We start from the raw sequence: 27,341 nt of genomic DNA on the forward strand, positions 1-27,341 counted from the left end.
GACAAACAAGAAGTCTTCCCTCGGAGAGACAAGGGGTCTTTCCTCAGGCAAACGAGGACTCTTCCCTTAGGAAAACAGCAGGTCTTCCCACAACAAACATGTCTTCCCTCAAACAATGGCTTTTTTCTCAGACAAATAATAGGTCTTCACTGAACCTATGTCTCCTTTCCAACCTCTTTCAGGAAAAGTTTCAGTTTTTTCTTCTAGGGAACTGACATTTCCTATTAAATTTATTGCTAAGTACCCTGGTGATACTAAAGACTTACAGCTAAATTTTAGGTGTGATAAGTGATTTTGCGTTTAGAGTCCTTTTCTTTAAAGATCCATATGGAAATAATCTGCTTCAAGACAATCCATGTGTGGATAAGCAAGACCGGCCAAACGTTGACAACTATTCACTATTATCTATATGTTTGCATAGCTTAACATTTTCTATTAGAAAAGTTAAAAAGTTAAAAAACAGCCCCAGACATTATTGCTATTACTGACACCGCTGTCGTTACATTCTCTAACTGCTGTGGCTGCTACACGAGAGAAGGGGTGGTTTTGCGTCCTGATGCATGAAGTTCAGCTCACTAGCTGTAATAGTGCCTCAGCTGATTTTCTTGAATATTTTAAGACATGATTATATTCTTGGCAAGCTCCTCTCCCTTGTCCTCTTAAATATTAATGTTCCCTTCTGGGTCTCTCTCATCTTACAGCACCACAAGAATCCTCCATAGTGCGGCGCCCATGTTAGGGGAGAAAGGAGCAATTCCTCCCTCTTTTTATTATTGACATTAGGAATGTCTTAAAATGTTCACCACTAAGTAATCTTTTTTCCCTTTTTTTAAAGGATTCTGATCTCTTTAGCCAGGTTTATTTAATATAAGCTACCTTTAAATACCACTAGGTTTAAAAAAAAAAAAAAGAAAGAAAAGAAAATACCACTAGGTAGTTTGTATTTTTAAAAAGCTTGAGCCATGTCGGGTGCCTATGTGGATCAGTCAGTTCAGCGCCTGCCTTCGGCTCAGGTCATGATCCAGGGTCCTCGGATCAGGTCATGGTCTCAGGGTCCTGAGGTTGAGTCCCGTGTCGGGTCCCTGCTCAGTGGGGAGCCTGCTTCCCCCTCTTCCTCTGGCCCCTCAGCTAGTGTTATCTCAATAATAAAATCTTAAAAAAAAAAAAAGACAGTATCCAAATGGCAGATAAACATGTAAAAAAAAGTACCCAACCTTCTTGGAAATCAGGGAAATATGAATGAGAACTATAAGGCCAACACCACTGCGCTCACTGGCTGGGCGACACCAAGGAGGTCAAGCCAGTGAGACTGGAGGACACTCAGGCTGCAGGTCTACTAGGGGAGAGCTGTATGGCCCTGCCTACCGCTGGTCACGTGACATGGCAACCCCAATCGGGGTGTGCCCCTAAGGACACAGAGGAATGCTCAACAGCAATGTCATCTGTAAAGGGCCCAACTAGAAACAGCCCAAATGTCCATCTACAGTGGAACGGATACATAAATTTGAACAGCCATGTAAAGAAATACTGTACTGTAGTACAGTAAAGTACTCTTGAACATTCTGATCTCAGAAACCTTTCACTCTATTAAAAATTACTGAGAATACGGGCGCCTGCTTAGCTCAGTGGGTTAGGCCTCTGCCTTCGGGTGAGGTCACGGTCGCAGGGTCCTGGGATTGAGCCCCGCATCGGGCTCTCTATTCAGAGGGGAGCCTGCTTCTCCCCTCTCTCTGCCTGCCTCTCTGCCTACTTGTGACCTCTCCCTCTCTGTCAAATAAATAAATAAATAAATAAATAAAGTCTTTAAAAAAAAAAATTACTGAGAATGATAAAGCACTTTTGTTGATGTGGCTTATGTCTACTAACACTACTACTGTACAGATCTAAACTGAGAAGCGCTTAAACCACAATGTAACTTCAAGGAGTGAGAGGGACAACAGTAAATAATGTTAGCGTCATGACCACAATAGTTTAGACTATCAGACCCATGAAGGGGTCCCCTCAGAACATTTCACGATCCACTTCATAATCCACTGTGCGTAACAATGAAAACGAACAATATAAACTTCACAAACGCAATACTGAGTAAAAACGAGTCACACTCCAAAAAAGGAAAACACTTATTCACATGAAGCACAGAAACCAAGAAAACAATTCTTCCGGGACTGGGAGGGCCCACAGGGGAGGCTGGGACAGGCGACCCAGGCCTGTGAGCACGGTGGCAGCGCACAGGGGCACTCTCCGCTCAGTGAATTGCTCCCTGTCACAGCTGAAATCATAAAGTCATCCCCCAAATCCAAAAAACATACAGCTGAACTTAATAAAATGCTAGTATTTGTCATTTGATCTGTTACTGTAATAAGTCTTATCAACAGGCTTCCTGTAACAAACCAGCGTCTTCCCCGGGGAAGCCCCACCTTCTTCCCGATCGCTGTTGTGCAGATACACAGTTGTGTCTGACCAGGACGGTCTCAGGGCTGAAAGTGAGCTTGGCCTCAGAAGGTGCTGGTGTGCGCCCCCATCCTTCTCTGCTGTCTGAAGCGGCCCGCGCAGTAAGCCCGCCACTACTCACTACTATCGCTGATTTATTCAGATTTGCTCCTGTTCTCTTACTCTGTTTCCCACTTGGCCACACTGCCCTTGTGATTCTACTTTTACTTGTTTCTTGATTCTTTTTGTTGGCTTAATATCCATTTAATTCTTCCCGTTATACCAATGTATAGACTTATTCAGTATTACTCTGCGTCCAGATTTTCTCGGGAAGAGGAGAATCCAGAAACAGTCAACTCTGTACACACCATATGGTGTTCAATAAAAGTGACATTTTACATCATCGGGGAGAGAAACGTTCAGTCTAAACGGTGCGCAGAGAATGTGGCTAAAAATTTGAGGGAAGCCATAGGACTCTGACCTCACATTTTGCCAAAAAGCTTTACTGAGACAGAATCCATATACCATAAAATAGACCCATTGTGAGTATATCTACCATGTATTTTATCCCAAAACAAATGTACATGAATCAAGTAGTTACGCATAAAGAATGAAACCAAGGAAGTAGAAGAAGATAGCTTATGTCAATTTATTCTAAGTCATCGGTGAAAAGCATCTGCTCATCATCTCTGGAACCCAGAAATCATAAAGAGTCTAGCATCCGTGGCTTCTGACACAAGACAAGACGCCCCCAAAACTCTGAGAGCCGGAAGGAAAGGCTGGGTCTGCAGAGCACAGCACTTCGACTCAAAATGTAAAAAGTTAATCCACAAAATTACACATTTCAAACAGGTCACTATTCCGAATGAACTCACCTGGAACGTGTCTGCCTACCGTTCGTCTCAGAAGACCTCAGCAGATACAAAAGCCCCTGTACATAAAGATGGTCCGAAGCGCTCTCAAGAACAGTAGGGCACACAGAGCAGTCACGCCCATTTCCAGACGACCGCCAGATTCTCAACTCCTCCTGCCCCTCCGTGTCTACTGTGTCCCCCTCCGAACTGAGAGCACAAACACGCGCCCAGAGCTCAGCATCAGCTCAGGAGCTATGTTCTGCTCAGGTCCGCAACCAGGGCCCCTGGAGCCGCTGCCCAGTGCTGAGCCCTGGGGCCACGGGCAGACAGTGACTGGGAAAGAGCCAGCACACTGACCCCTCCCAGAGCACATCCTCGGGCACACCCGGTAGATGCGAGTGAGTGGTGGTGTGCACGCAGAGGACACGCCTGGCACGCCGAGAGACACCTGGTGTGCAGACTGCACACGGTCTCCTCACAGGTCTGGTCAGCAGCCCTGGGCGCTCACTCCCACCAGGAGGAAGAGACCTTCCCAGTGTCAGTGCCTCCCATGCAGGAGGGTAGCACCCGGGGCGTGCCTAGGACGGAACAAGGTCAGTCACACCAAGACCAGTGACAAGTAGCTGCCGCAGGTGCACACTCAGCCCTCAGGGCGTTCCTGTCCGTCTTGAACCTGAACAAGCTCCAGATGTTCATTCCAAGAGCGCTGTACAGGAAGACGGACACTCCTCCGAAGAAAAATCTAAAACTTCAAAAATCTAAAAATTTCAAAAACTGAAAATCTAAAAAAAAAAAAGAATCTAAAACTTCCAACAGGATGCGAACACCCAAGTCCGAAGGTCACAGGGAAATGACTGGGGTCGAGAAGGGCCAGGCTGCCCCTCACAGGACCGAAGGCCCACCATCTGCAGCCCCTCCCCGAGAGGGTGAGCCAGGCCTACCTTCTGGGTGCGGTCGGTTTCTGATACGCTCCCCCCCTTAGAGGTCCTGCTGTCTTCCACGGGAAATGCGGCAGCCTGCTCGGCCCCCTGGTCCTCATCCTCGTCAAGCTCCTCCGACTCGTCCTCCTCTGAGTCCAGCTCCAGGCTTTCCCCATTCACATGAAGGGTGCTGGCTCCCGGGTCCTTGTCGCCCTGGAACACGGGCAAGAGCACAATGTCACCCAGAACCCCCCGTCAGGAGCAACCTGCCAACTCCCACCAGGGCATGGCCTGCGAGGTACGACACAACGACTCTGCTACTGGGGCAAGAGCCAGGAAGGAGTGAGGGATGAGGGGTCGGGGAGCACCGGGCAGGAGGCTGTGCCCCAGAACGAGGCACCTCAGAGCCAGGGTTCCTTCCAAAGGGACCGAGGTCATCGAATTCTGACAACCTCACGTGGTGCTCTTGCGGTTAGAGAGGTCCTGACACAGACGCGGCTTCCCAAGCACACGAGCGGTCAGCGCAGGCGCACCTTACCTTGGAGCCCGCAGTGGAATGAGTTATACTCTTAAACATCTCAATCACCGTCCTCTGTTTTAACACTTTGGTCTTTTTCTTAGGAACCAGGCTATAGGTTCCCATTCTTCGTTTTTTCTTCCGAGACACTGCAGCTGCTAAAACAAAAGGCAAGCAAGCTAAAAAAAAAAAAAAGTCAAAAGGGGACAAGAAAGGAAAAGAAATACCATTCAAATGTTTTTTAAAGGTAGGTGATAATTCACAACATCTGATTATGAAACTCATCAGCCAGCCACAACAGTGACAGGCTTGTCTTACTTGTCCTAAGTCGCACAGAGAAAGCGGATAATCGCTTTACTCACAGTGAAAGCCCCAGCTGACGGGACGGCAGACAGGGCCACCCCGCTATAAGCAAAAGTGCAAGGAGGACCCACTGGCCATCGGAAGCAGGGCCCCAGAGCACCTCCCACACCCAGGCCCCTGCCTCAGGACAGCCCCGTCCCCAGGACCCATGTGGCTGCAAGGGCCAGGCCAAGGAGGAACAGTGGCCTCGCTGCCCGTCACTGGGGATGGGCCTCGTCTGTCTCCCTGACAGACCTCTCACCCACGGCGAGGAGCGAACCGCACAGTCTCTAGATGCATCCACCTTGAAAGGAAGTGTGGCCACACGACATCGGCCAGTCTGTCCTCTCCTGGACCCTTTCCCCAGCACCGTCCACCTCCCCCAACAGTCCACCAACTGAGGGAAAGTAGTCCTTGAAGCAAACCACGCAGCTGCACGAGGCCAAGGAAGGCACAGGACAGGAAAGAGCGAACAGCTGGGGCTCCTGGGGACTCGGGGCTCTTGACCCTGTTCTAGATAAAGCAGCTCCAGGGTGACTGACTTCAGAGAAGGGGCTCTCTATAATACTTTCTTTTAAAAAAGTTCCAGGGTTTTGAAAAACCTGAAAACCACGTAACAGAGGCACTGGACTAAAGGGCTGGAGGACCTAGGCGCGGCTCCGTTCCCACTGCACAAAGCGAAGAACAGAGCGCTACCGAGCTTGCGTGAGCGGGGACTCCACCACTGTGAGGGCCACACAGACAGCCCCAGAGCACGTGGCATCGAGGACACCAGGCGTGTCTCGGCCCCAGCCCCAGGGCCACAAACCACCCACGCAGCCCTGCACTGTGTTCACTGGGGTGGGCACGCGGGACCCAGTTCTGTCCGTCTCATACTAGAGCGGGGCGAGTGGGGGACACACAGGGTGTGCGCAAGCTGCATGTACGCCCTGTACGGTCACAGGGAGGGGTGCGAGGCGGGCTCTGCAGCCCCACAGCGAGTCTGTGTGGCCTTCCTACTTGTGTGGCGGCAGGATGGAGGCTCACAGAACCTCTGGGGCCATCAGCACAGTAATTTAGAATACCAGTCGAGATGACCTGAAATCGTACACGAGAATGAGCTGGCTCCAACACTGCCCCAGCCCCAGGGGAAGACAGCAGGGCAGGGCGGGGGAAGGAGGGAGGTCTGAAGAAAGCGGACCGAGGTGGTCTAAAAGCGGGACACAGTCACCGAGGGCCATGTCCACACAAGGCCTGCCCATCCCAAGAAACCTGACAGGCGGGAGGAGCGCCACCCCCCAGGCCGGCTTTCTGTATTCCCCACAATGCTGACAGGCGCATGAACGGTCCTGTCGTAAAGCGAGCCGGCTGCGATGACACTTCCCTCTGTAGGAGACACCTGCAGGCATGGAAGCTGTGATTTTGGTACCCTTCCTGCGAGGGGTAAAGATGTCACCGAAAGGGCCTTTCTGCACTGGGAGGGTCACCTCGTCTCTGCAGGAACTGTGGGTGTCCCAGGGGCTCCAGAGGAAGGACCCTTGCTTGAGATACACCCACCCCAGCACCCTCCCTGTGGGACTACTCGAGCCCCACCTCCTGCAAAGGCCCCAACAAGACACCAAGTGCTCACCCGTCCCCACAACTGACCCTGAACAGAAGCCAGCTCAGAAGAGCGAGAAGCACCCACGGGAAGCGGCTGGTAACAGAACCGAACCAGCCTTCGCCACGACCTTAACTCAAAGGCCTCCACGATACACTGCGTGCTTCCACAGCACTTATTTTATAAACTGTGGGAAGTTCTCAAATCTCGAGTTTTCTACCCAGTTAACAAGGGAATAAGACTTAATGAAAACAATATTCATTCTGAGTTTGACGACAAGCGTAGAAAGCAATGCGGGGCTTAGTCCCGTTTCTAGAACAGAGGTCGGGCGCGCTCGGCAGTCTCCGGGTGAGCACAGAGGGCCCATGACTCCGCCACCGCTCACCGACAGCCAACACGCGGCCTGTCTCCCAAGGTGTAGGCCTGTAACGCGCCATCGGAGAGCCAAGACCGCGGCCGGGTCTCCTGTTACCTGTCTGTGACTTTGCGGTGGCCACGTAGCACTGGTTTTGAGGTAGTGACTGATGAAGGGGTGAGAAGGGGGGTAAAAGCTGCTGTCGTCCAAAATCAGAAAGAGTTTTGTTGGTCTCCTCTTTTGGCTCCTCATGATCTCGAGCTTCTCGAACTTCTCTGGGATCCTTACTGGCTGCGTGCTTCAAAACAAAGACAATTAATAACTCTAATTACACACGAGCAGGTGGTCACGGAGACAACAGCCCCCGAAGGCAGCTCCTTTCCTCAAAACCTTGCCTTGCCCAAGAGGGGAGATTAGCAAGAGGAGACCGAGTGGAAAGCTTCCCGTCATCACGGGGCCACCCCCGGCCTTACACGCGTGCCCGGCCACGCCCCGGGTGACACAGGCACCACCTAGAAGCTAAATCCAGCGTTGACGACGCCAGGGACCGAATGCGGCAATGAACCTGAAACACCACACGCCTGGCCCCTTACAGGAGAAACCCGTAAGTGCTGCCTTAAGTCCAAGTATCAGCAACAAAGTGCTTCCATGGTCATTTCCACGGCTGCACGTGCAACACCTCCCCCACAACAGACTCCACTTTCAAGTTACCTTCTGCTCAGTTTCACCCCTCTCCTAGGTCTGTCTTCGGTCTCGGCCTTCTGAGACCCCAGCAGCCCGCAGTGCGGCTGCCGACCCCCTCGTGCCCATTAGCAGCACCTTCACGCCCGACCAGCTAGACACAACTGACCCTAACCCTCTGCCGGCATCTCTAAGATCACCTACAGCCTCGTGAGAGCTGGACCTCATATCAAATTCCATGTTACCAAGTCTCATCACACACACAGCAGGCGCACTCAACAGCAAAGAACAGGCATCCCTCAGTCAGCGGCGCCGGACAAAGGGGGCTCCACACGTTGAAGAATGCAGGGGACCCTCGCCTGACGCCGGGCACAAATACTGACTCCGAACGGATCAAAGACCCAGAACCACAGAACTCTTGGAGGCAGGAGGAATGCTTCGTGCCACTGAGTTTGGCAATGATTTCTAGACAGGACACAAGAACAGCAAAAACTGACGAATTAGACTTTATCAAAACTGAAAACTTCTGTTCATCAAAGGACACAATCAAGAGAATGAAAAGGCACCTACGGATTGGAAGAAAATATTTGCCAGTCATTTGCATATCTGATAAGGGATTAATATCCAGAATATATAAAGAACTCCCCCAAAACAACAACAGAACAAGCAACCTGATTAAAAACTGGGAAAAGCCTCTGAACACACACTTCTCCGAAGAAGACATGGGCTGCGCACACGAAAAGACGCTCAGCATCACTGGTCGTCAGGAAAAGGCGCATCAAAACCGTAACGAGGCATCACCTCACACACCGGGAGGGCGACTCCGAAAACAACAGAAGACAAGCCCAGGGAACTGCCGGTTGCGCCTCAGTTAAAAACAACAAATGTCGGAAAGGGTGTGCAGAAGCCAGAACCATGGTGTGCTGCGGGGGGGACCGTGAAATGGTGCTGCTGCTATGGAAGACAGTTTGGTCGTTTCTCAAAAAGCTAAACACAAAACTCGTGGGATCCCGCAATCCCAGGTGCGGCATTTACCTCACGAACGGCGGCGGGTCTCCGAGAGCTGCGTGCCCGATGGCTCACAGCAGCGTCGCCAGCCGAGGGACCGGAGCGGCCCAAGCGGCTACCAACAGGCCCACGGGTGAGCAGGACGCGGCCCGGCCACACCTCGGACCGTGACTCCCCCTTAAAGAGGGGATCCCGGCCCCGCGGCCACGTGGGCGGAGCTGGAGCACGCGGTGCCGAGTGCGGTCAGCCCGGCGCGGACGGACCGGTTGTGTGTCGTGAGCGGAGACACCCAGGAGGCCGGAGGAGTCGGACACAGACGTGTGGCGGGGGCGCCGGGCGCAGGGTTTACAGGGACAGAGTCCAGCCCGGGAAGACGGACGAGCTCTGGGGACGGACAGGAGGACGGCTGCACAAGGGTGAACGCGTCTGACAGCCCTGCCCTTCAAAGTGAGCCTACCTAGGAGGGTGGCCTGGATGCCAGCTCTTGGGGTGAGAGCTCAGGGGACCTACTCACACTCGGCTCAGCAACCCGATCTGGTTGCTGAGCTGTCGCCAGAAGGGGACGTGGCCCAGCCCCGGAGCGCCCTTCCTTCTTCCCGCAACCCCCTGTCCTCCCCACCACCTTTACAATGAACTGCCTGGGCACACGGGGAACAGTTCACGTGTAAGTTGTCAACTCTGCAAACGTCTTCAGTCTCTCTCAAACACATCAGGTTGTCCCTAAAGCAGTCACCGCTGGAACCCAGGAGAGAGCTAGAGCCCCTTTCCGTCTCTGTGAACCACCCCACAGACTGTGGCCACAGAGACTCTTGGCGTCCGCAGCTCTTCTCATAAGCAAATGCAAAAGGTGATTTTACAGTAAACACAAATGAGGGGCAAAAATCAAACCTGAGGAGAAAACAGTACATGAGGCTAATTCTCACCTGGACACAAAATCTTTAAGGTATTACTCTGAAAATCTGAAAAAAAAAAAAAAAAATCAAGAGCTGCTGAACGTGGGAGAAGATTCTAGACTCTGTCAGGGCTCTACTCTTCTAATAGCAGAAAAGATGAAAGACACAGCTACTTGCCGCGGAGGCAGGACGCCAGCACCCAGCGTCATGGAGGGGCGCCCACGCTGTGGCGGAGCCGTGAGCCCCCAGCCAACCCCAGCCCCCGACACAGATGGAGGACCTGAGGCCCAAGCTGCAGAGAGAGGGGGCCACACTGGTGCTCTGGCCAAAGTGCTGGAGGCCCAGGGGTCTGGCCCTTGCTGGGCCTCCCCACCCCCAGCGCTCCGTGCTCCCCACTCCAGCCAGGAGGCAGGCCCCGAGCCACCTGCCAGGCCCATGTGAGCTCTCTTAGCCCAGCCTACGTCCCCTACCAGGTACTTAATTCCAGTGGCAACGAACAAGGACTCACACAATTTCAAAACGACCTCTCTAAGCAGGCTGAGGGCTCCAAGAACAAGGCCGCACCTTTTGTCCAGCACCTACAGAACACTAGTGGCAGCAATTACGTCCGGAAGCGGACAGGGAGACCAGGGACAGGGACACAAAGGGAAAAGGCTGGAGGGCCACCATGCCGAGGCCCCAAGAAGTCTGTGCAGTTCAACTAGGGTCGAACCAGGTAGAACTAGACAGTCTGCAGCACAGGACACAGTAACAAACATTTCAATGCAAGAGAAAAAGGTTCCCTTCCAGAAGCTTCCACTTTTTCTGCCCGTGAGCGAGCTGCACCCTGTGCTCGTGCTTTCTGACAGGACCAACACCAGGTGAGAGCAGGCGCCACACTGCGAGGGGACATCAGCCCTGCAGCAAGAACACGCCTTCATTCTTAAACTCTTACAAGCAAAATGGTTTTATTATCACAAGCCTGTAACACTCGTCACTGGAATGACTGATTTTAAAACACAACTTTCAGTAAAACAAGGTCTCCCAAGAAAACCAAACAAGATGGAACTGGGTCTGGGGCGCAGGAACTCCAAGGGCAGGAGAGGCCGGGTCTGGAGCCAGGGGGCTGCACACCAGAGGGGCCCTCAGGGACCCCACCGCCTTGATATGTTGCTATGTCACTGTGCCCTTCGTCCTCCTGGGAGGCCCCAGGGGCAAATGAAGTGCCCAGGTGTGCAGTAGGCAGGGTGGTCTTCAGGAAGTCATTTCTGAAGTCTCAACACCCTCTTGTCCTCTGTCCCTACAGCGGACTCAAATGATACGTGTGTCGATCAGCGGCACGTCGCTGCAACTCTAACAACTCGGTGCGGCACACAGTAACACCCAGAGACGCCTACCGGTCAGAGGAACTTCTTGAAGTTAAATTCCAAATTGCTTTGCTTTCCTTAGAGGATTACGACAGAGTGCCAATAAAAGATGCCCAAGAATAAGCGTGTATTAGAATAAAGTCCTGGAAACAAGAACAGAATAAAAGTATAATTTCAAAGAAATAGATGAACAATGTAAAGTTTCTGACTTGCATTTTAAAACTTGGTAATGGTGAGCCAAAACACGGCAGGCAAAAATAATGAATGTTACCCTAAACCTGCTATCTAACACAAAAACTAACTCAAAATAGACCATATATTTATAAAAATATAAACCTATACAAAACTAAAAAACTGCCTTAAAAATTACAGAAAAGTCTTGGGACACAGGGCTAGGTGGAGAGTTTGTAGACATGATACCAAAAGCACGAGCCACTCCGATGTGGGGTCAGGACGCAACGGCTGTCCTCCAGGAAAGACCCTACGGGGAGGGTGAGGACGAGCCACCGACAGAGAGAAGTCGGCCAGTGGGTCCATGGCGAAGGGCTCATACCCGGAACTCTGAAAGCTCACAAAGCAGCTGTGAAATGGGCAAGAGGTATGAAAGACATTTCATGAAAAAGGACATACGATGGCAAGTAAGCACTGAAAAGATGTTCAGCATCACTGGCCAGTAGGTGTGTTCAAATGAAAACCGCGCTGAGGCACCACAGTTAAAATCAAAACGAGTGGATGCCAGCAGCAGTGTGAGAAAGCCGACTGCTCAGACCTTGCCTCTGGGATCGTAAGATGCTGCAGCCTGTTGGGAATCTGGATTGGCAGTTACTTACAAAAGCTAAATATCCAATTAACACATGACCCTGCAATTATGTTCCTGGATATCTAACCCAGGGAAATGAAAATTTCTGCCTAAAGAAAAACCTGCAAGTAAATGTCCAGAGCAACTTTAATGTAATAGCCCCAGACTGGAAAAGCCCCGAGCACCCCTCAACCTGGGAGCAGTTCAGTTCTGGGACACAGACCCCCCAGGAAACCCCTCAGCAGGAAAAGGAAAGGACCCACTGACACAGTGTGGTCGGGCCCACGGGAACGAGGTCGCTCTCACAGGCCCCACCTTCCTACAGAACACGGGACAGGGCGCGGCTGTGGAGATGGGGAAACGGGATGGTGGGCACGGTGGGTGGGGACGAAGGCGGCCAGGGAGCTGTTCCCCGCTGCTGTTCGCAGAAATCTGCACAGGGCTCTCCCTGTGCGAAATGCAGCCCGGGGGAGACCAGGTGAAGAGACCAGGCGAGGGCTACATGGGGTTGCTCTGTACTATCCCGCAGCTTCCTGTGAATTCCGCATTATTAAAAAGGTTTTCTAAAGCTGTGGAGCGTGCACAGGAGCACTGCAAAAGATGGAAACCACGGCATGGCCAGACGGACTAAGAGGGACAAGGCCCACAGGGAGAGACGCGGGCGTCCAGGGCCGCCGCAGGCACCCAGCAGCAGGCGGGTCAGCAGCCACGGGGAGCGCAGCGGACGGACAGCCAGACGGTGAGCACCCCCCCGGAGAGAAGCAGCGACACAGGCTGCAGAGCAGCAGCGAGCAGGGCAAGACGGGATGCTCTAGGAGAGAGATCGGGACCGAAACGCCGGAAGCGGAGTCTTCCACACACAGAACGACAGCAAGGGCGTAAGTGCCAAAGAAGAAGCCCAAGCTGGAACACACAGCCCAGGTCCCCGTCAAGAACGCCACAGAAAGAAAAGCCGCACGAAGCACTTCCCTCGAACCGAGGAACAACCCGCGTCTCAGACAGACAGGGCCCGTGGGTACAGGCCCGCTGGCGCAGCCCCACAAGGCTGCACGGAGGACACCGCATGTGACCTCCTAACGTCGCACGGTGAGACGAGCTTTAGGACACGCACCAGCAGCGCCAGGTACGAGCAATCCCCAGGGAACTCCTCTGAAGACCTAGAAGTCACCCCCGGCCAGACTGACAGAGAACTGGAAGGGCAAACGTGCCTGTGGACAGTCTGACCAAACGCGCCAGGCCCCGGCACAGAACACGCGCTGATGGCAGGAGCCGCCTCCCCCAGCAGGATACTGGCTTCTCGCTACCCGTTCCCTCCGCCCGTGGGCCTGGCATGAAACCAGAGGCTTGGGCGTGTTCTCAGTGTGTCCCTCGTCCCTTCCTTCCGTAACACCAAGAACCTAACCCATGTCGCGGCTACTTATTTCCTGAGAGTCCGCGCTCTTCTCCCCGAGCGGCAGAAAGCGCCCAGGCCCGAAGCAGGGGCAGAGAGGTGCCCCCAGAAGCAGCGCGACGCCGGAACAGGGCCGGGAGGGTGGACCGCGTGTCGCTCGCGCCGCAACGGTCAGCAGCCTCTCCTCCTCGTCCCAGGCCCAAAGACAACCACCTGCTGGTAAGCACCGCCCTTCGCGCGCGGAGTCCATCTGCGGTCGCCGCGATCAGAGAGCACGCGAGCACGGAAACGAGAGCAGCCCCGTCCCGGCAGGGGTCGCATTACCGGGCCCAGGACGGATTTCGGCATCGTCTTCCGTGCCCTGTGGACCTTGACGTCGGCCCCAGCGGCCGCGGGCTTCTTGTCCTCGGTCTCTTTACTTGCTTCTCCGAGCTTGGCCGGCGCTGTGGCTGGCGCCTGAGAAAAAGCACTGGGAGTCCTCCCTTTGCCAGAACCTCCGGGAAGGGTTTTTGCAGCATGGCCAGGAAGCGAGGAAGCCAAAGTGCTGGTAATCCGCACGGGCTGCTCCTGCAGGGGCGGCTTATTCAAGAAGTACCCATTGCTCCCGATGAGAGAAGTCTGTGTGAAGTCGTCTGTGTTGATATGGTTTTGCTTCCCCGCTTCACTGTCTCTTTCTGAAACCCCGTTTTCGGCTATTCGAGCTAGTTTGTTGGTACCTTCCTGGGGGCTGGCCACCGCGTTCTCCTGAGGGTGCTGCGCTGCGGTCATGTGACTGCCAGCCTCGCTCTTTCCACAGGACCCGTTGGCTTCGCTGTCCGCAGCCACAGGGGCCTCGCCTCCTTGTTTCTCTGCTGAGCCTCCATCGGCGGCCATCGAGAGCTCTGTGAACAGAGGAGACGGGGTCACCGCCCTGTCAGGACTCAGCCCACCCGACAGTTCCCATTTCCTGGCGGGGTGTGCGTGAAACCGTCCCAGGGAAAACCGTCTCACTTCATGCACAAAGCAGACTTCAGTTCAAACAGATTAAATATAAAATGATGACTTAGGGGCGTCTGGGTGGCTCAGTCAAAAAGCCGGCAACTCTTAATCTTAGGGTTGTGAGTTCAAGCCCCATGCTGGATGTAGAACTTACCTAAAAATGAACATGAAAAAATCTTAAAAAAAAAAAAAATAAATAATATTAAAATGATGTCTTAGACACTAATTTTGACAAGTAATTGGTTAACGTTTGGAGAAGGCCAAACCCTGAACAGGGGCATCGGCCCTGAGCTCAGACAGGCCAGCTACCTGTCTACCCCGTGTGTGAGGTGCAGCCAGGCCCTGTAGTCCTGCCTTGGGGAACACAGTCTAAAACCAGAAGCACAGGATAAAGACTCCCCATTTGTTGGGTAAATTCATTTTTAAAAGACAGCAAGATCTCAAACCCATTACACAGATTTGCCTATCTACCAGGAACAAACACATGACTGTAAAATAAAACTGAGCATGGTTTAGACAGAAAGCAAGGCCTCAGAAGCAGCTTCACAAGAACAAACTTTTATGCTCCATAAAAGCTTGGTCTCCCAGGACAACTCAACAGACTTTGTCCAGGACCAGTGATAAGCAAGTGCATTTTGCGTCAGAAGATGGACGCATATATCCAACCTCACCGACAAAGGCAAAAGCAGAAAACTCATGATCACACACCCCTGGATGCAGAAAGAGCTTCAGGCGCCTTCAAGACTCCACGCTTCACTCTATGAAACCCACAGGAGACCCCACGTTATGGTATTAGCCGTTCGCTCCTCTGCCACAGAGCGTGAGGTCTGCAAGACTTTCGTCTGTCCGCTCTGCGCCCTGAGACAGAAACAGGGCCTGGGACACAATATGAGTACAGCAGATACTTCCTAATACTTTCTAAATGAACACACAGTTATTAATTAAGGATTTTTTTTTTCTTTTAAAAGCCCTAAGCAAGACAGAATAGGCAGGACCTTACTTGGACAGAGTAAACAAAAGCCTTACACCAAGATCTGCAGAAAGCATATACTTAATTCAGAAATGAGTGAATTTCAGGCACCTGGGTAGCTCAGTGGGTTAAGTGTCCAACTCTTGGTTTTGGCTCAGGTCAGGATGTCAGGGTCACGAGATCAGCCCAGAGTGTGGCTCTGTGCTCTGCTTAAGCTTCTCTCTCTCTCCTCAGCCCCTCCCCCTGCTCACACGCACACGCACGCTAGCTCGCTCTCCCTCTCTCTCAAATAATATACGAATAAAATCTTGAAAAGAAAGAAAGAAGTGAACTCCATGTGAGACCAGAAACACCACAAGGATCTTACACAAAAACAGATGTACCGTCAGGCACAAGCGGGAACGCAGAAATGAGAAGCACTGGAGACAAAGGAAGAACTCCAGCCTCTGTACCCAACACCATTCTGTACTTTAAAAATGCAGTCCATTAGCAATTAACACATAAGAGTGCAGTGAGACTGCTGACTTCAAACTCACGCTACAAAACTCAAGGGCATCTTCCTGCACCGGTATTAACTAGAAAATAAGAGAAGAGAAAAACACTATGTGCAAAAGCAGGAAAAACTATAAAGAATACAAAATTTTAGACCAGACTACTCAAGGCCTCTGTGAAGAAAAAGATTTTAAATGAAAACATGGCCCTAAATGGGGTGACAAATCTGAAGCGTCAAGCTGCCTCTCACTGGGTCTGCAAGTTCAGTGACGGCCGATCACAACTCCGTCGGTATATGACGAACTCCACCACTTTGTTCTAAAACATAAAGCGAAAAACAGATTTCCCCAAACGGCAAAGTGAATCATGGAAAAGAATAGTAAAGGCACAGGGAAACAGTCTCCCTGCATCAGAGGAGGATGCCACAGGCCTCTCCACAGCACCACCACAAGGCGGGCTGGGGTGCCCACTGGGCACAGCAGGGTCTAGGACAGCAGCCCAAGGGGGCAGGGCACGGACTGCCAGCTAGGAGGCAGATTTCCGCAGCCGTGCCTGGTCCTGCTGGTTCCGAACCTCTGAAGCTGGGTTCCACACATCTGGGCCTCACCAAGACCCCTGGAGGCTCATCCACACATCTGGGCCGCTCCCGACTCGTGCCCTCTGTAATAGACCAGCGACAGCGCGTCTGTGGTTCCCTGAGTTCCGTGAACTCAAGGAGGGGGCTGTGGGAACCTCCAGTTCACAGCCAGGCCCTCGTGTAGCAAGTCACATGTGCCCAGGGACTCTGACTTGGGACTGGGGCCTGGTGGGACCGAGCCCCTAGCCTGTGGGTTCAAAGCGGAGCCAGCTTGCAGGCTGCCCAGCAGGCACCGCGGAAAGCGGGAGGCCCACCCGGCCCGCGCAGGGTCAGCTTGCTGTGAGAGCCGGGCTAGAGAAGGGACAGCACTCTTCCTCTCAGAGGCCTCAACTGTGGCCGTCGGCCGTCGCTACTAATATCCATTCTTCTGAAGGCTCTGGCCAGAGCCATCAAACAAGCAAGAAAACGTGACAAAGGGCATTCAGGTCAGAAAGAAGCAGCAAAATTTACTTGTCACTGACGTGACCCACTGTAGAAAATCCAAAGTAATCTACAAACTGCAGGAACCAATGACTGAGTTTTGAAAGACTGATTATAGAAATGAATCTATAGGGAACCTGGGTGGCTCGATCGGTTACGCGTCTGCTTTCAGGTCAGGTCAGGATCCCAGGGTCCTGGGATTAAGCCCCGCATCGGTCTCCCTGCTCAGCGGGGAGTCTCCTTCTCCCTCTGCCCCCCCACTCTCTCTCCTTTCTCTGTGTAAAATTTTTTTTAAAAAATGTTTAATTAAAAAAAAGAAATGAATCTATAAAACTAACTCAAAATGGAGAGCAAAAGGTAAATGCAAAATGTAAAATTATGTAACTTGGAGAGGAAAAAAAAAAGAAATGAAGAAATCTTTAGGATCTAGGGCTAGGCGAGGCACATGGTTCTTGACGGCAAAGCACAACCCCAAAAAGGAAAGTGACAAATCAGACTTCGTCAAGATTAAAAATTTCTCAAAAGTGAAACAGCAAATCTGGCCAGCACGGCGATGCCACCTGATGCCCGCCGAAGGGGGTGGTTAAACCCTCGGACGAGGACAGGAGGTCTGCCGTACACAGTTGCTGTGATGCCGAGTGGTGCAGGGGCTTCGCAGCACAGTTCAGCAGTTTAAGTCTAATCATACAGGGCGCCTGGGAGGGCCCAGTCCGCGAAGTGTCTGCCTTTGGCTCGGGTCATGATCTTGGGGTCCTAGGATCGAGCCCCACGTCAGGCTCCCTGCTCAGGGGGTGCCTGCTGCTCCTTCTGCCAGCTGCTCCCCCTGCCTGTGCTCACATGTGCGCTCTCGCAGATAAATAAATCTTAAAAATATTTAGAAACTTCTGTGCTTCAAAGGACGCTGTCAAACAACTGAAAAGCCAAGCCATGGACTGGGAGAAAATGCTTGCAAGTTATACATCTGATGAGGAACGTGTGTCTGACGATTCAACAATAAAAATCAATAACCAATTTGAAAAGCAGGCAAAGGATCTAAACTACACATTTCCAAAAATATACAAAGGGCTAATAATAATAAGCACATGAAGAAATGCTCAACTAATCATCTGGAAAACGCACATCCGAACCACAACGGGACAGCACTTCGCACCCCCTGGCACAGCCACCGTGGAAGGGACAGGCATCACAAGTGCTGGCAGGCCGTGGAGGGCAGGCCTCCCGCGCTGCTGGTGCGAGGGTAAAAGGTGCGGTCCCACGGTTCCTCAGAAGGCAGGGTCAAGGCCGTGGCTCGGGGCAGTGTCTCAGAGCGGAAAGTTGATTTATCCGCAGCTTCCACGAGAAAAGGTGCAGGGGCGCGGGGAGCTGGGGAGCTGGGGAGGCAGAAAAGCAGGAGACCACGGATGTCCTTGGGCGAGAACACCTCCAGCAGCGGGGGGTAGCACAGCACCAGGAAGAAACCCCGAGGCAGGTCCTCTCTCTCTTTTTAAAGATTTATTAATTAATTAATTTATTTCTGTGGCAGAGAGAGACACAGCGAGAGACGGAACACCAGCAGGGGGAGTGGCAGAGGGAGAAGCAGGATGCCCACTGAGTAGGGAGCCCGATGCGGGACTCGATCCCAGGACCCAGGGATCATGACCTGAGCCGAAGACAGAGGCTTAAGCCCCTAAGCCCCCCAGGTGTCCCTGGAGGCAGAGGAAGGTGTGGGTGGCTGTGTGGAGGGCAGCTCTGGGAAGGGCACCCCCCAGGGCTGGCCAGGGGGCGTAGCACAGGGAAGCTGGTGGCTGGATGAGGTACCCAGAGGCCCCGCAATCCACCCAGAAAGTGCCTGGCTGGGTCAGAGCTGAGCTCAGGATCCTCGACAGGGAGGGAACGGGGTGTAGAAACAGTCGCAGAAAGCACAGCAGGCACTGCGTCGCCGGACCCGCCCTGCTCCCAGGAGTCCCCAGAACTCTACTGGGATCGGAAGTATTTCCATAACAAGCCTGTTCGTGCACCAAGTCACGCACTTCCAGGGACAGTCCTGCCCTATGGCCCGGGCTGCTGGAGTGCCCGTGCTCTGCCTTCACCCAAGTGGCCCCTGGACGTGTACGTGGTGGTCACGCGAGAAGGTGACTATGGAGACGTGAAAAGGTATGCTGGCAGCTCCTGTACCGCCTGGGATGCAGACAGGGGCAGCAACAATCGTGCTGGGCGGCCACACTACAGCTCAGGAAAGGCACAGAAGAGCGGCTACTGGCATGGGCTGCACGGCAGGCCCCATCCTACCACTAGGCCGAGAGGGGCTGCATCCAGGGACTCAGAGGCTGACATCTGCCAAGACACACAGGTCCGTGCTGGGACACTGCAGGCCGACCTGCAGGGCCTGGGGAGACGGGCCCCAGCTCTGTACCCATCAGATCGCAGCCCTGATCTCTCCTGCTGATGCACACAGTGGTCTTGGTGGCCGTGGCCGTGGCCAGCACCACCTGCACACCATCGTCCCTGTGTCCTCAGAGGAAGGCTGTGTCTGACAGCCGGGGTGACCTCATCCCGGCAGTGCACCCGGCTCGCTCCCCCTCCTTGGAAGAAGAGAGACAGAATCACACATCGCTGGGCGTGCAGCCAGCCTACCCACAGTGCTTGGAGCAGTGCCCAAGGTCAGGAAGGAGGACAGTCCCGTGACCTCGGCAGGCTCCTCCTGCACCATCCTTCCCGGGAGCTGGCCAGAGGATGGGATGGTGCGCGGCTCACCTGCTCAGCTCCTGCGGCCACGTGGCAGCCCAGGGCTGCTCGCCCATCTCCCCAGACAGACACGGCCAAGCGAAGCCCGGTGTCGGCACCACTCCTGCGCCATCGACCTCATGGTGCCCAGGCCAAACGCAGCTCTCCAAAATGAACTTCTCAGCGGCCCCCATGTGTCTCGTGTGTACGCAGTGGGACTCACGTGTCACGGTGTGTTCCACAGCCCTGACAGAACAGAGTGCCTCCCACCGCAGCCCCTCACAGGTCTGGCCCTCTGCAACCCCCCTGCACCTCCCTGCAAATCTGCTGCTTTGCCTCTGCTTTTACCTTGTCCAAAATGTCATACTAATGGAGTCACCAAGCACGTGGCCTGTGGGTCCGCCCCCCTTCACTCAGCAAAACGGGCTCAGCGTCAACTGTGTTGCTGTGCGACGTGGCCACTCCCTCTTCGGGCCTGCTGCGCCCCACCCACCGGGTGCGCACCGGCTGGAAGCCCGGGACTCCAGCCCGGGACAGGCACCTGAGTGGCTCAGCTGGGAGCCGTGGGAATGAAGCTGCCATAAACACCCACACGGCCCTTCTCGCTCTGAGTTTTCCGGGTGCACTTATGACAAGGGCCTACCAGGTGTCTGTTTTTCACTTTCTGGGAACGGTCCCCTTCTCTAGCGGATGTCATGTGTGTGCCTTTGTGTCCATCTGGCAACGGAGGCGGGAAGCCGTACAGCGACCTGGCTGGAAGCAAGGGTGTCAGGAGCCGGGGACGGGCGAGGGGACGGCAGAGCGACAGGTCCTCCGGCCACTTCTCCTGCAGGAGCAAACTGCACCTTACCTTCCCTCAGCAGCTCTGTTTTCATGCAGCAATCCTGCTTCGTCTCCCCCTTCGCCGGAACTGCCTGCTAAAGAAGAAACAGCCATCAGCCTGGGTTCACCTGCAGGCAGACTATGCAATTCTCTGCCAGGATTTCTTGACATGGACTTCGTGTCTGGATCCAGGCAAAGACTCACTATCAGACAACCAGAGGGCTAGGGGGTGTCCAAGCCGGCAGATAACAGTCACCGCCAGGAGGAGGAATGACACTCTGAGACCAGCCGGAGCAAACTTTGACCTAACTGTATTTTTGGAGATGGTTGTTTAAGAATAGGAACACGTTCATGCATTACTTACATAACTAGAAACCTCAAATGTTTTGGTTGTTACAGGAATGCTACAAATTATATCAAAGTGCATTCTGCCGCTGACAAGAATTCATCAAAGGATTTCAAATGTCTAACAACCTCCAAAAAAACTGCAGAAATAGATAAACCAAGAAAATTCAGTAAATACGTGAATCATTAAGTATTTGCTCTACTACACGGAGGCATAAATTACGAAAGGTCTTGGAATTGTTTTTTAAAACTTCTTGCCTTTGGGAGGCTTGGAATCTGGCTGGAGAAGTGACTGTAAACACACAAAACATTCCTGAATGGGTCCCTCCCGTGCGGCAGCAGTCATCACCATGAGACCATGGGGAAGGAGAAGGGGCAGGATGCAGACCCTCCAGGCTCCCCACGGAAGAGTTTCAGACTCTAAGGGCACAACTCCTGTAGCACCTAACACCTGGAATGCATTCTCCAAAAGATACCACAACACATTCTCAGAACATTCCTACAGAACCGTGAGCTCCCTGCTGATTTCACTGAACGTGGGGCCAAGCGTGGGGCCCAAGAGTAGGGGCACTGCCCTACCCGGTCACTCGGGACCACCAAACCACCCCAAGGTCGCACAACAGCCTCCAGTCCCAGGAAGCCTCTCCTATCTCAGCGCTTCCAGAAGGCTCCCACCTGCAGGTCCTGAACAGAGCTGCATCTCCCCGGGTACACAGGACAAGACAGGCAACGAGCATGGCCCAGCTCCTCCCGAGGCCTTCCCACCTTTCCCTAGAGCGTCACATGTGGCCCCACTGGTGGCTTCCAAAGTGAACCCCCTTTCAAAGGCAGACCCCCTCCTGTAATCCCCCTCTTAGCCACTCCTGCCAGAGGAAGCCAGAAGTCACAGCGTCCGCAGCAAAGAAAAGTCCAGGGGCTCAGAGACTTCCTCCCAGAGATGGGGAAGATTTCCTTGAAGGGATCAGACTTGGAGGCAGCCCTCCCTAAGCCCCAGGGTCTTCCCAGGTCACTAAGGAGAAACAAGGCTTCACTGTTGGCAGCAAAGCCACAGGGCCCAGCCTCTGCTCCACCTTCCCCACTCTGACCCCAGACGCCAGCCCCTGGACCCTGCAGCCTCTCAAAAGGCCAATGGCCTTATCAGACAGCCTCTCCTGGGCCCTGCCCTGTTGCCTGCTTGGTGCCCCCCTCCAAGACATGCCACCCAGCCTGTGTGCCCGCCCCACCAACATGCAAACTCTGGGTCCCACAAGAAGAGGCCTGTCCTGTTCTCTGACACAGCCCCAAAATGTCGGCGATGTGCGGCACGCAAAAGGAACTGATGAGCATGTGGGGCCTAAGAGGCCCCAGTAAGAAAGGCCACTGGGTCCACTTCCATGTCTGCTTCCCGCCCAGCTGTATGCCGGGGGGGTTCTCTGCGGCAGCCGAGACACACAGCCAGCCAGCTTCTGCTGCATGGGCAGAGGGCGGTGAGCGAGGAGAGCAGAGCAGGGTACGGCCGGCGAGCACATCCAGAAGTCCAAAGGGAGCTCAGCCCACAACCAGTCCAGAAAGAACAAAACCCTCCCAAGTCCAGATGCTCTCTGTGCACGAGGCCTACGTGTACTAGCAAGAAGGAACACGGTCTTCATCACCATTTCAAAGGGCTAACAACCTATCAAATTGACACCAGACCAAGAGAGGGTTGAAGGTGGAACACGTAGCCCAAACCAGTACCAAAATCCTGTCCTGGCAACAGCAGAACCAAACAGAACTTCTGCAGAGACTTCAAGTCCTGCCACTCTGCAGCTCGGGGTTGGGGCCGAGGAAATGCTGCCAGCACAAGGTGGGTGGCCTGAGTCTAACGGCACATGAGGTCAGGGTACTGGCTTTAGCTCTAGGAACTCGGTAGTGGAGGAGGGAGCGCAGAGCAGCCTGACAGCTAAAGCTCCGGGCTGGCAAGGGCCCAGAAGCAAGGACACCCCAGCAGCAAGCAGCACCCCACGCACAGAATGTGGGTTCCCTCCACCATCTCCCACCAAGAGAACGGAGGCTCCTGGGAAACAGGACCAGTGCCAGCGGGGGGAGGGGGAGTGAGGGAAGTTCCAGACTCTGAGGCTCCTACAGCAGCAAGGGCCGCACCGCACAGTTGTCCACCGTCCTATCTCCCGCCCCGGGAGCTCCCCACCCGCGGAGGAGGAGCTTCCGGTCCAGCTCCAGCTCCAGGTGGCCACGCCCGGGCTGGTGCGCACACTGCCGGGGTGCTGGGCGGATGCCGAGCTGGGGTCACCAGGGAAGCGCTACTGAGACGGCTCCACAGAGCTGTGCTGCACAAGTTCCCATCTTCAGTCAGCTCCCAGCATTTACAAGCAGGGCAGTCTAGGGGTGTCTGGTGGCTCAGCTGGTTGAGCGTCCAGCTCTTGGTTTTCGTTCAGGTCATGATCTCAGGTTCTAGAAACTGAGCCCCTGGGTCGGGAGACGGAGCTGGGCTGGCTCTGCTTCCCCTCCCCTTCTCATGCATTCTCTCTCTCTGACATAAATAAATCTTAAAAAAAAAAAAAATTTAAAAGAAGGAGAGTTTACAAGGAATCGGGTTTACAGAGTACGGAGAGATGAGAAGCTACGGTAGCACTGGCGGAGCCCAGGGGACGGGCTCTTGGGACGCCCCACAGAGCCGAGCCCTTGAGCCCCCCTGCATGCGGACCCAGGAAAACCCTCTCCTGCCCTGCCTCACCTGCCCCCTCATTACTTGCCTGCCCTCAAAGCTTATCAGTAGCACGTGACCTGACCCCATCCCTCCCAGGGCCTGGTCTTGGCCATGCCTCTCAGCAAGGGGGGCAGGGGGCCATCGCATCTGACCCCAGGGCCCCACTGACCTCCCACAGCAATCCAGGGCAAGGCCCAGAGTGCTCAGGCCTGGACCCATCTCCTAGCCCAACACAGCTGCATCCCAACCACCTCCGGCCCGCACCCACTCTCAAACAGTTCTCTGGGGTCCCAAGACCCTTCCAGAGGTCCAAGAGGTCAAAGCTCTATTTACTACCAGAACCCCACTTGCCTCTTTCACTGCGCTTCCTGGGGCACCTTAGCAGGAGTCAAGATGATGGCACCAAATTAAACGTCTCGGTGATCCTTCAACGCTGGGCACTCAGGTAAAGCCACCTTCACCTGAGAATGCCCCTGGTGAAGCAGTGGGATTAGCGACCTCCCCACCAGCCTTCTCCTGAAAGCAGCAGAAGAAAGGTAAGCAAGCAGCAATCCAGGGCTGCTGGCCACTCAGGAAAGGCCTGGCACAGGGGCTGGGTTGTGTCACTCACTGGGAATCTGCATTTGGAAGAACCGGCCAGAGTTCTGGGGGCCAGAGCTATGGCTACACAGACTGGGCATCTGCCAAACACTTCCTCAAAATAAACACAGTGAGCCTGTGACCTCAAAGAAAACCAACGGTATGTTGCCAGTGTCAAAATTCTGGGTTCTGAGTGGAAATGGGAATTCTGGTAAACGTGTGCCTGCCTCCGTGAGCTTGACAGCCGCCCAACACCTACAGACTTGTGATGACACGGGCAAGGTTATGAGGAGGTCCGATGTCTGATATCGCATAATGAAACGTGTCAACGTCTGGAAGTTCTCCACAACTCCGCGAGCCGGTGTTTCCCCAATGAGCAGCACCTGATCTTTAGACACACGTGGGGGGCGGCGGAGCGGCGTGAAGATGCAAGGCAGGGCATGGGCTGAACCCTCACAGGGAAGGGAGGCCATCGGCGCCGCTTTGCCCTGTCAGGTCCTAGCACAGTATACCAAAGCATCTGGAATTATCTAAAAGGCTCAAAACGCATATCTCTGTGAGGCCAGACCTTCTTCATATATTGCAACCAAATACTGCAACACATCCCTTCCGTCAGAGCCAGACATGGAACAGACCAACCTGTAAAGCAATGCCACTCTTCTGAGGTGGTTGTTTAAGAAAATAGTTACTTTTCACAGAAATTATTTACCCTAACATGTAAACAGCATGTTACATGCTTACTTTTGTTATTTCTAAGTATTTTTTTTTAAGCTTCAGTTCTAATTTCTTTTTTGGTAAACACCAGTAGATAGAACCCATACAAACAAGAGCCTTCTGGGGTCCTAAACAGGAATTTCACTTGGCCTCGAAGCCAATGCCCCACACCAAGCACACCAAGCTTCCCGCGTCAGAGGCTTAAACCCACCTCCGGGGGCGCCTGGGGGGCTCAGTGGGTTAAGCCTCTGCCTTCGTCTCAGGTCATGATCTCAGGGTCCTGGGATCGAGCCCCGCATCGGGCTCTCTGCTCGGCGGGGAGTCTGCTTCCTCCTCTCTCTCTGCCTGCCTCTCTGCCTATGTGCGATCTCTGTCAAATTAATTAATTAATTAATTAAATCTTAAATTTAAAAAAAAAAAAAAAACCCACCTCCAGACCCCCAGGCACTCGCTGTCCCAAGATGCACCCAGGGCCAGCACAACGGAGCAAGCCTCCCCAGAACATTCACGAATGCACCTATAGACCAGCTGTCTCCTGTCCCCACTGTCAGCCACACATCCCTGCCATGAAATGAAGTTTCATGACTTCTTCTCCCAAAACACTCTGTTTAAAGATCACTACGTAACACACTCTCAAATGCCAGAACTATCCACTCTTCTGTTCTGGATCTCTTTGACTGCATTCAGGAATCTGGTAAGCACCAACCCACATGCCAGGCCGTGGACAAGAGTAACAGCCTAGGACAAAACATCCACATCTCTGCCTTATCTGCACCTCCTACTTTTAAAGCCCAAGCTCGAGTGACCACTGATGACGGCGCAGGGCAGGGGAGGAAGAGAAGGCCCTCAGGGTGCGCTCTCGCCCCGCACCCCCTTCCATCCCCATCTTGCCTCACCGAGGCTGCTCGGGGACCTGCAGCGAAGCCGAAGAGGGAGCTGGGCCTCACAACTGCCAGTGCTAACAGTCCCTTCCCTTGCCTGGACAGGCTCGCACCGTAACAAATCCCCAATCGGAAGAGTGCTGTGATGGCCACAGGCCCAACCGCCGCTGTGGGCAGGGGAGGCACTGTACCAAGCCTGTCCAGCACATGATCAGAACGGCTTGTGACAGCAGCCACGGAGCAAGTCTTCCTGGAAAGGCAGAACGGAATAACGGAGCCCACACGCCATGCCCCTGTGGTGCTGGAGTTAGATGTGACCTTCTAGAAAACGATATTCTGCTCTTTTGAATGCAAACCCCACGCACTGAAGAACGGACGTGGATGAAGATTTTTCCGTAAATGCGAGTTGGGAGATTATGATACACACAAAAACCTAGGGGAAACGTGTCCTGGGGGTGAAGCAGAGCCTGACCCTGCCGGGCTCACTCGGCCAAGTGCACATCCAGCAACCAAGGAGGCCAGCACCGCAGACAGCCCGAGCCGCGCACACCCAGGTACACCGGAAGTTCAGGTGTGTGACAAACCATGTTTCTAGTGGAAGCGTGTTTACCTGAACTTCAAGCGCACCTGCGCACCCTGGGTGTTTTCCTTGCTGAACTGAGCAACCCTGCACTGCGTCCTTAAGAGTCAACAAAAGACAGGAGTCGAGGTTTCTAGAATTCTGAAGTGGTAATGTTGACCTTTTTATTCTTTTCTTTTCTTTTCTTTTTTTTTTTGAGAGACAGAGAAAGAGAGCAAGCATGAGCAGTGGGGGTGGGGGTGGGGGAAGAGGAAAAGAGAGAGAGAATCTTAAAAGCAGGCTCCACGCTCAGCAGAGCCCAGTGCGGGGCTCAACCTCATGACCCGGAGATCATGACCTGAGCCAAAATCAAGAGTCAGACACTTAACCGACTGAGCCACCCAGGGACCCCATTTGTTAAAAAAGTTTTATTTATTTATTTTGCTGACATTTTTAAAAGGCAGTGTTCTCCGCCCGTTGAAATCCTATTCCTAATAGGATTATTATTATTAATAAGATTGATTAATAATTGATTAATAATAGGTTATTATTAATGAAACAATTTCTTCAACGAGCACAGAACACAGAGGAAAATAAAATACAGAGAAAAAACCCAGAGACATTACAAAGTCTTATTCCGGGGCCTTCAGATACCCTCACCTATTTAACCCCACTCTGACACTCTCACCAAATGCCCGTGGCAGCAAGGCCCCTCCAGGCCTTGACCTGGACCCTGCCCACCTCAAGGGTATAGGACAAGCCCAGCGTGATGTGCACAGGAGTGCAGCTGTGACGAAGGCCACCAACTCCCAACCATCTACCTCACATCCAGAACGAGAGCCCCTACGCGACAGAACGCGGCAGCAGCTACGGCCCAGTCGGGCAACGAGCCAAGTCGAACTACACGACCCTGCACAGAACACTTCCCAGGAAAAGCACTTTGTTGTTTTGGGGGGTTTTTTTTGTTTGTTTTTTTAAAAGATTTTAAATTTATTTATTTGACAGACGGAGATCACAAGTAGGCAGAAAGGCAGGCAGAGAGGAGGAAGCAGGCTCCCCGCTGAGCAGAGAGCCCGATGCGGGGCTCGATCCCAGGACCCTGAGCTTAACCCACTGAGCCACCCAGGGCGCCCTACGTGTTTTGTTTTTTAAGTCAATAAGAACAAGAGGCTTGGGGGAAGGGGAAATGCTAAGATGCAAAGCCCATGAAAGCAGTGTCTGCTCTTTACGTGAGCACTAATGTGGCCGCGTCCATTCTGGTCGCGTCACAGACTTTTTAGCAACACAGGACAGGAGATGGCCCTGGCATCTTTACAGCACATGGGGATGTGTGTGGACATAATCTAGGTTTCAGTCAGGCTTTCTTGAGGATTAACACAAAAGCACCTTTCCTAAGTTTGTACAGCACCGTCACTGTATGTGTGTGTCCCTCCTTTCAAATGTA

The 27,341-nt window shown here is 53.4% G+C and overlaps 1 protein-coding gene across 8 annotated transcripts in view; it reads right to left on the minus strand.

Moving 5' to 3' along the window:
• EHMT1 (euchromatic histone lysine methyltransferase 1) overlaps nucleotides 1–27,341 on the minus strand; it is a 137,124-nt gene that overhangs the window by 50,465 nt on the left and 59,318 nt on the right. For 3 of the 8 annotated variants that reach the window (XR_004277576.1, XM_032308388.1, XM_032308387.1), the window contains exons 2-6: nucleotides 20,165–20,231; nucleotides 13,439–13,995; nucleotides 7,115–7,295; nucleotides 4,743–4,900; nucleotides 4,226–4,417 (exon numbers count right to left, since the gene is read on the minus strand). Coding sequence is in view for 7 of the 8 variants with exons in the window: in XM_032308388.1 (XP_032164279.1) it covers nucleotides 4,226–4,417; nucleotides 4,743–4,900; nucleotides 7,115–7,295; nucleotides 13,439–13,995; nucleotides 20,165–20,231 (1,155 nt within the window). In the remaining variant the exon portion in view is untranslated. The other 5 variants (XM_032308392.1, XM_032308389.1, XM_032308391.1 and 2 more) reach the window with 5 other exon arrangements.

Source organism: Mustela erminea, chromosome 12 (assembly GCF_009829155.1).
Source record: "Mustela erminea isolate mMusErm1 chromosome 12, mMusErm1.Pri, whole genome shotgun sequence".
In the NCBI taxonomy this organism is placed as follows: domain Eukaryota; kingdom Metazoa; phylum Chordata; class Mammalia; order Carnivora; family Mustelidae; genus Mustela; species Mustela erminea.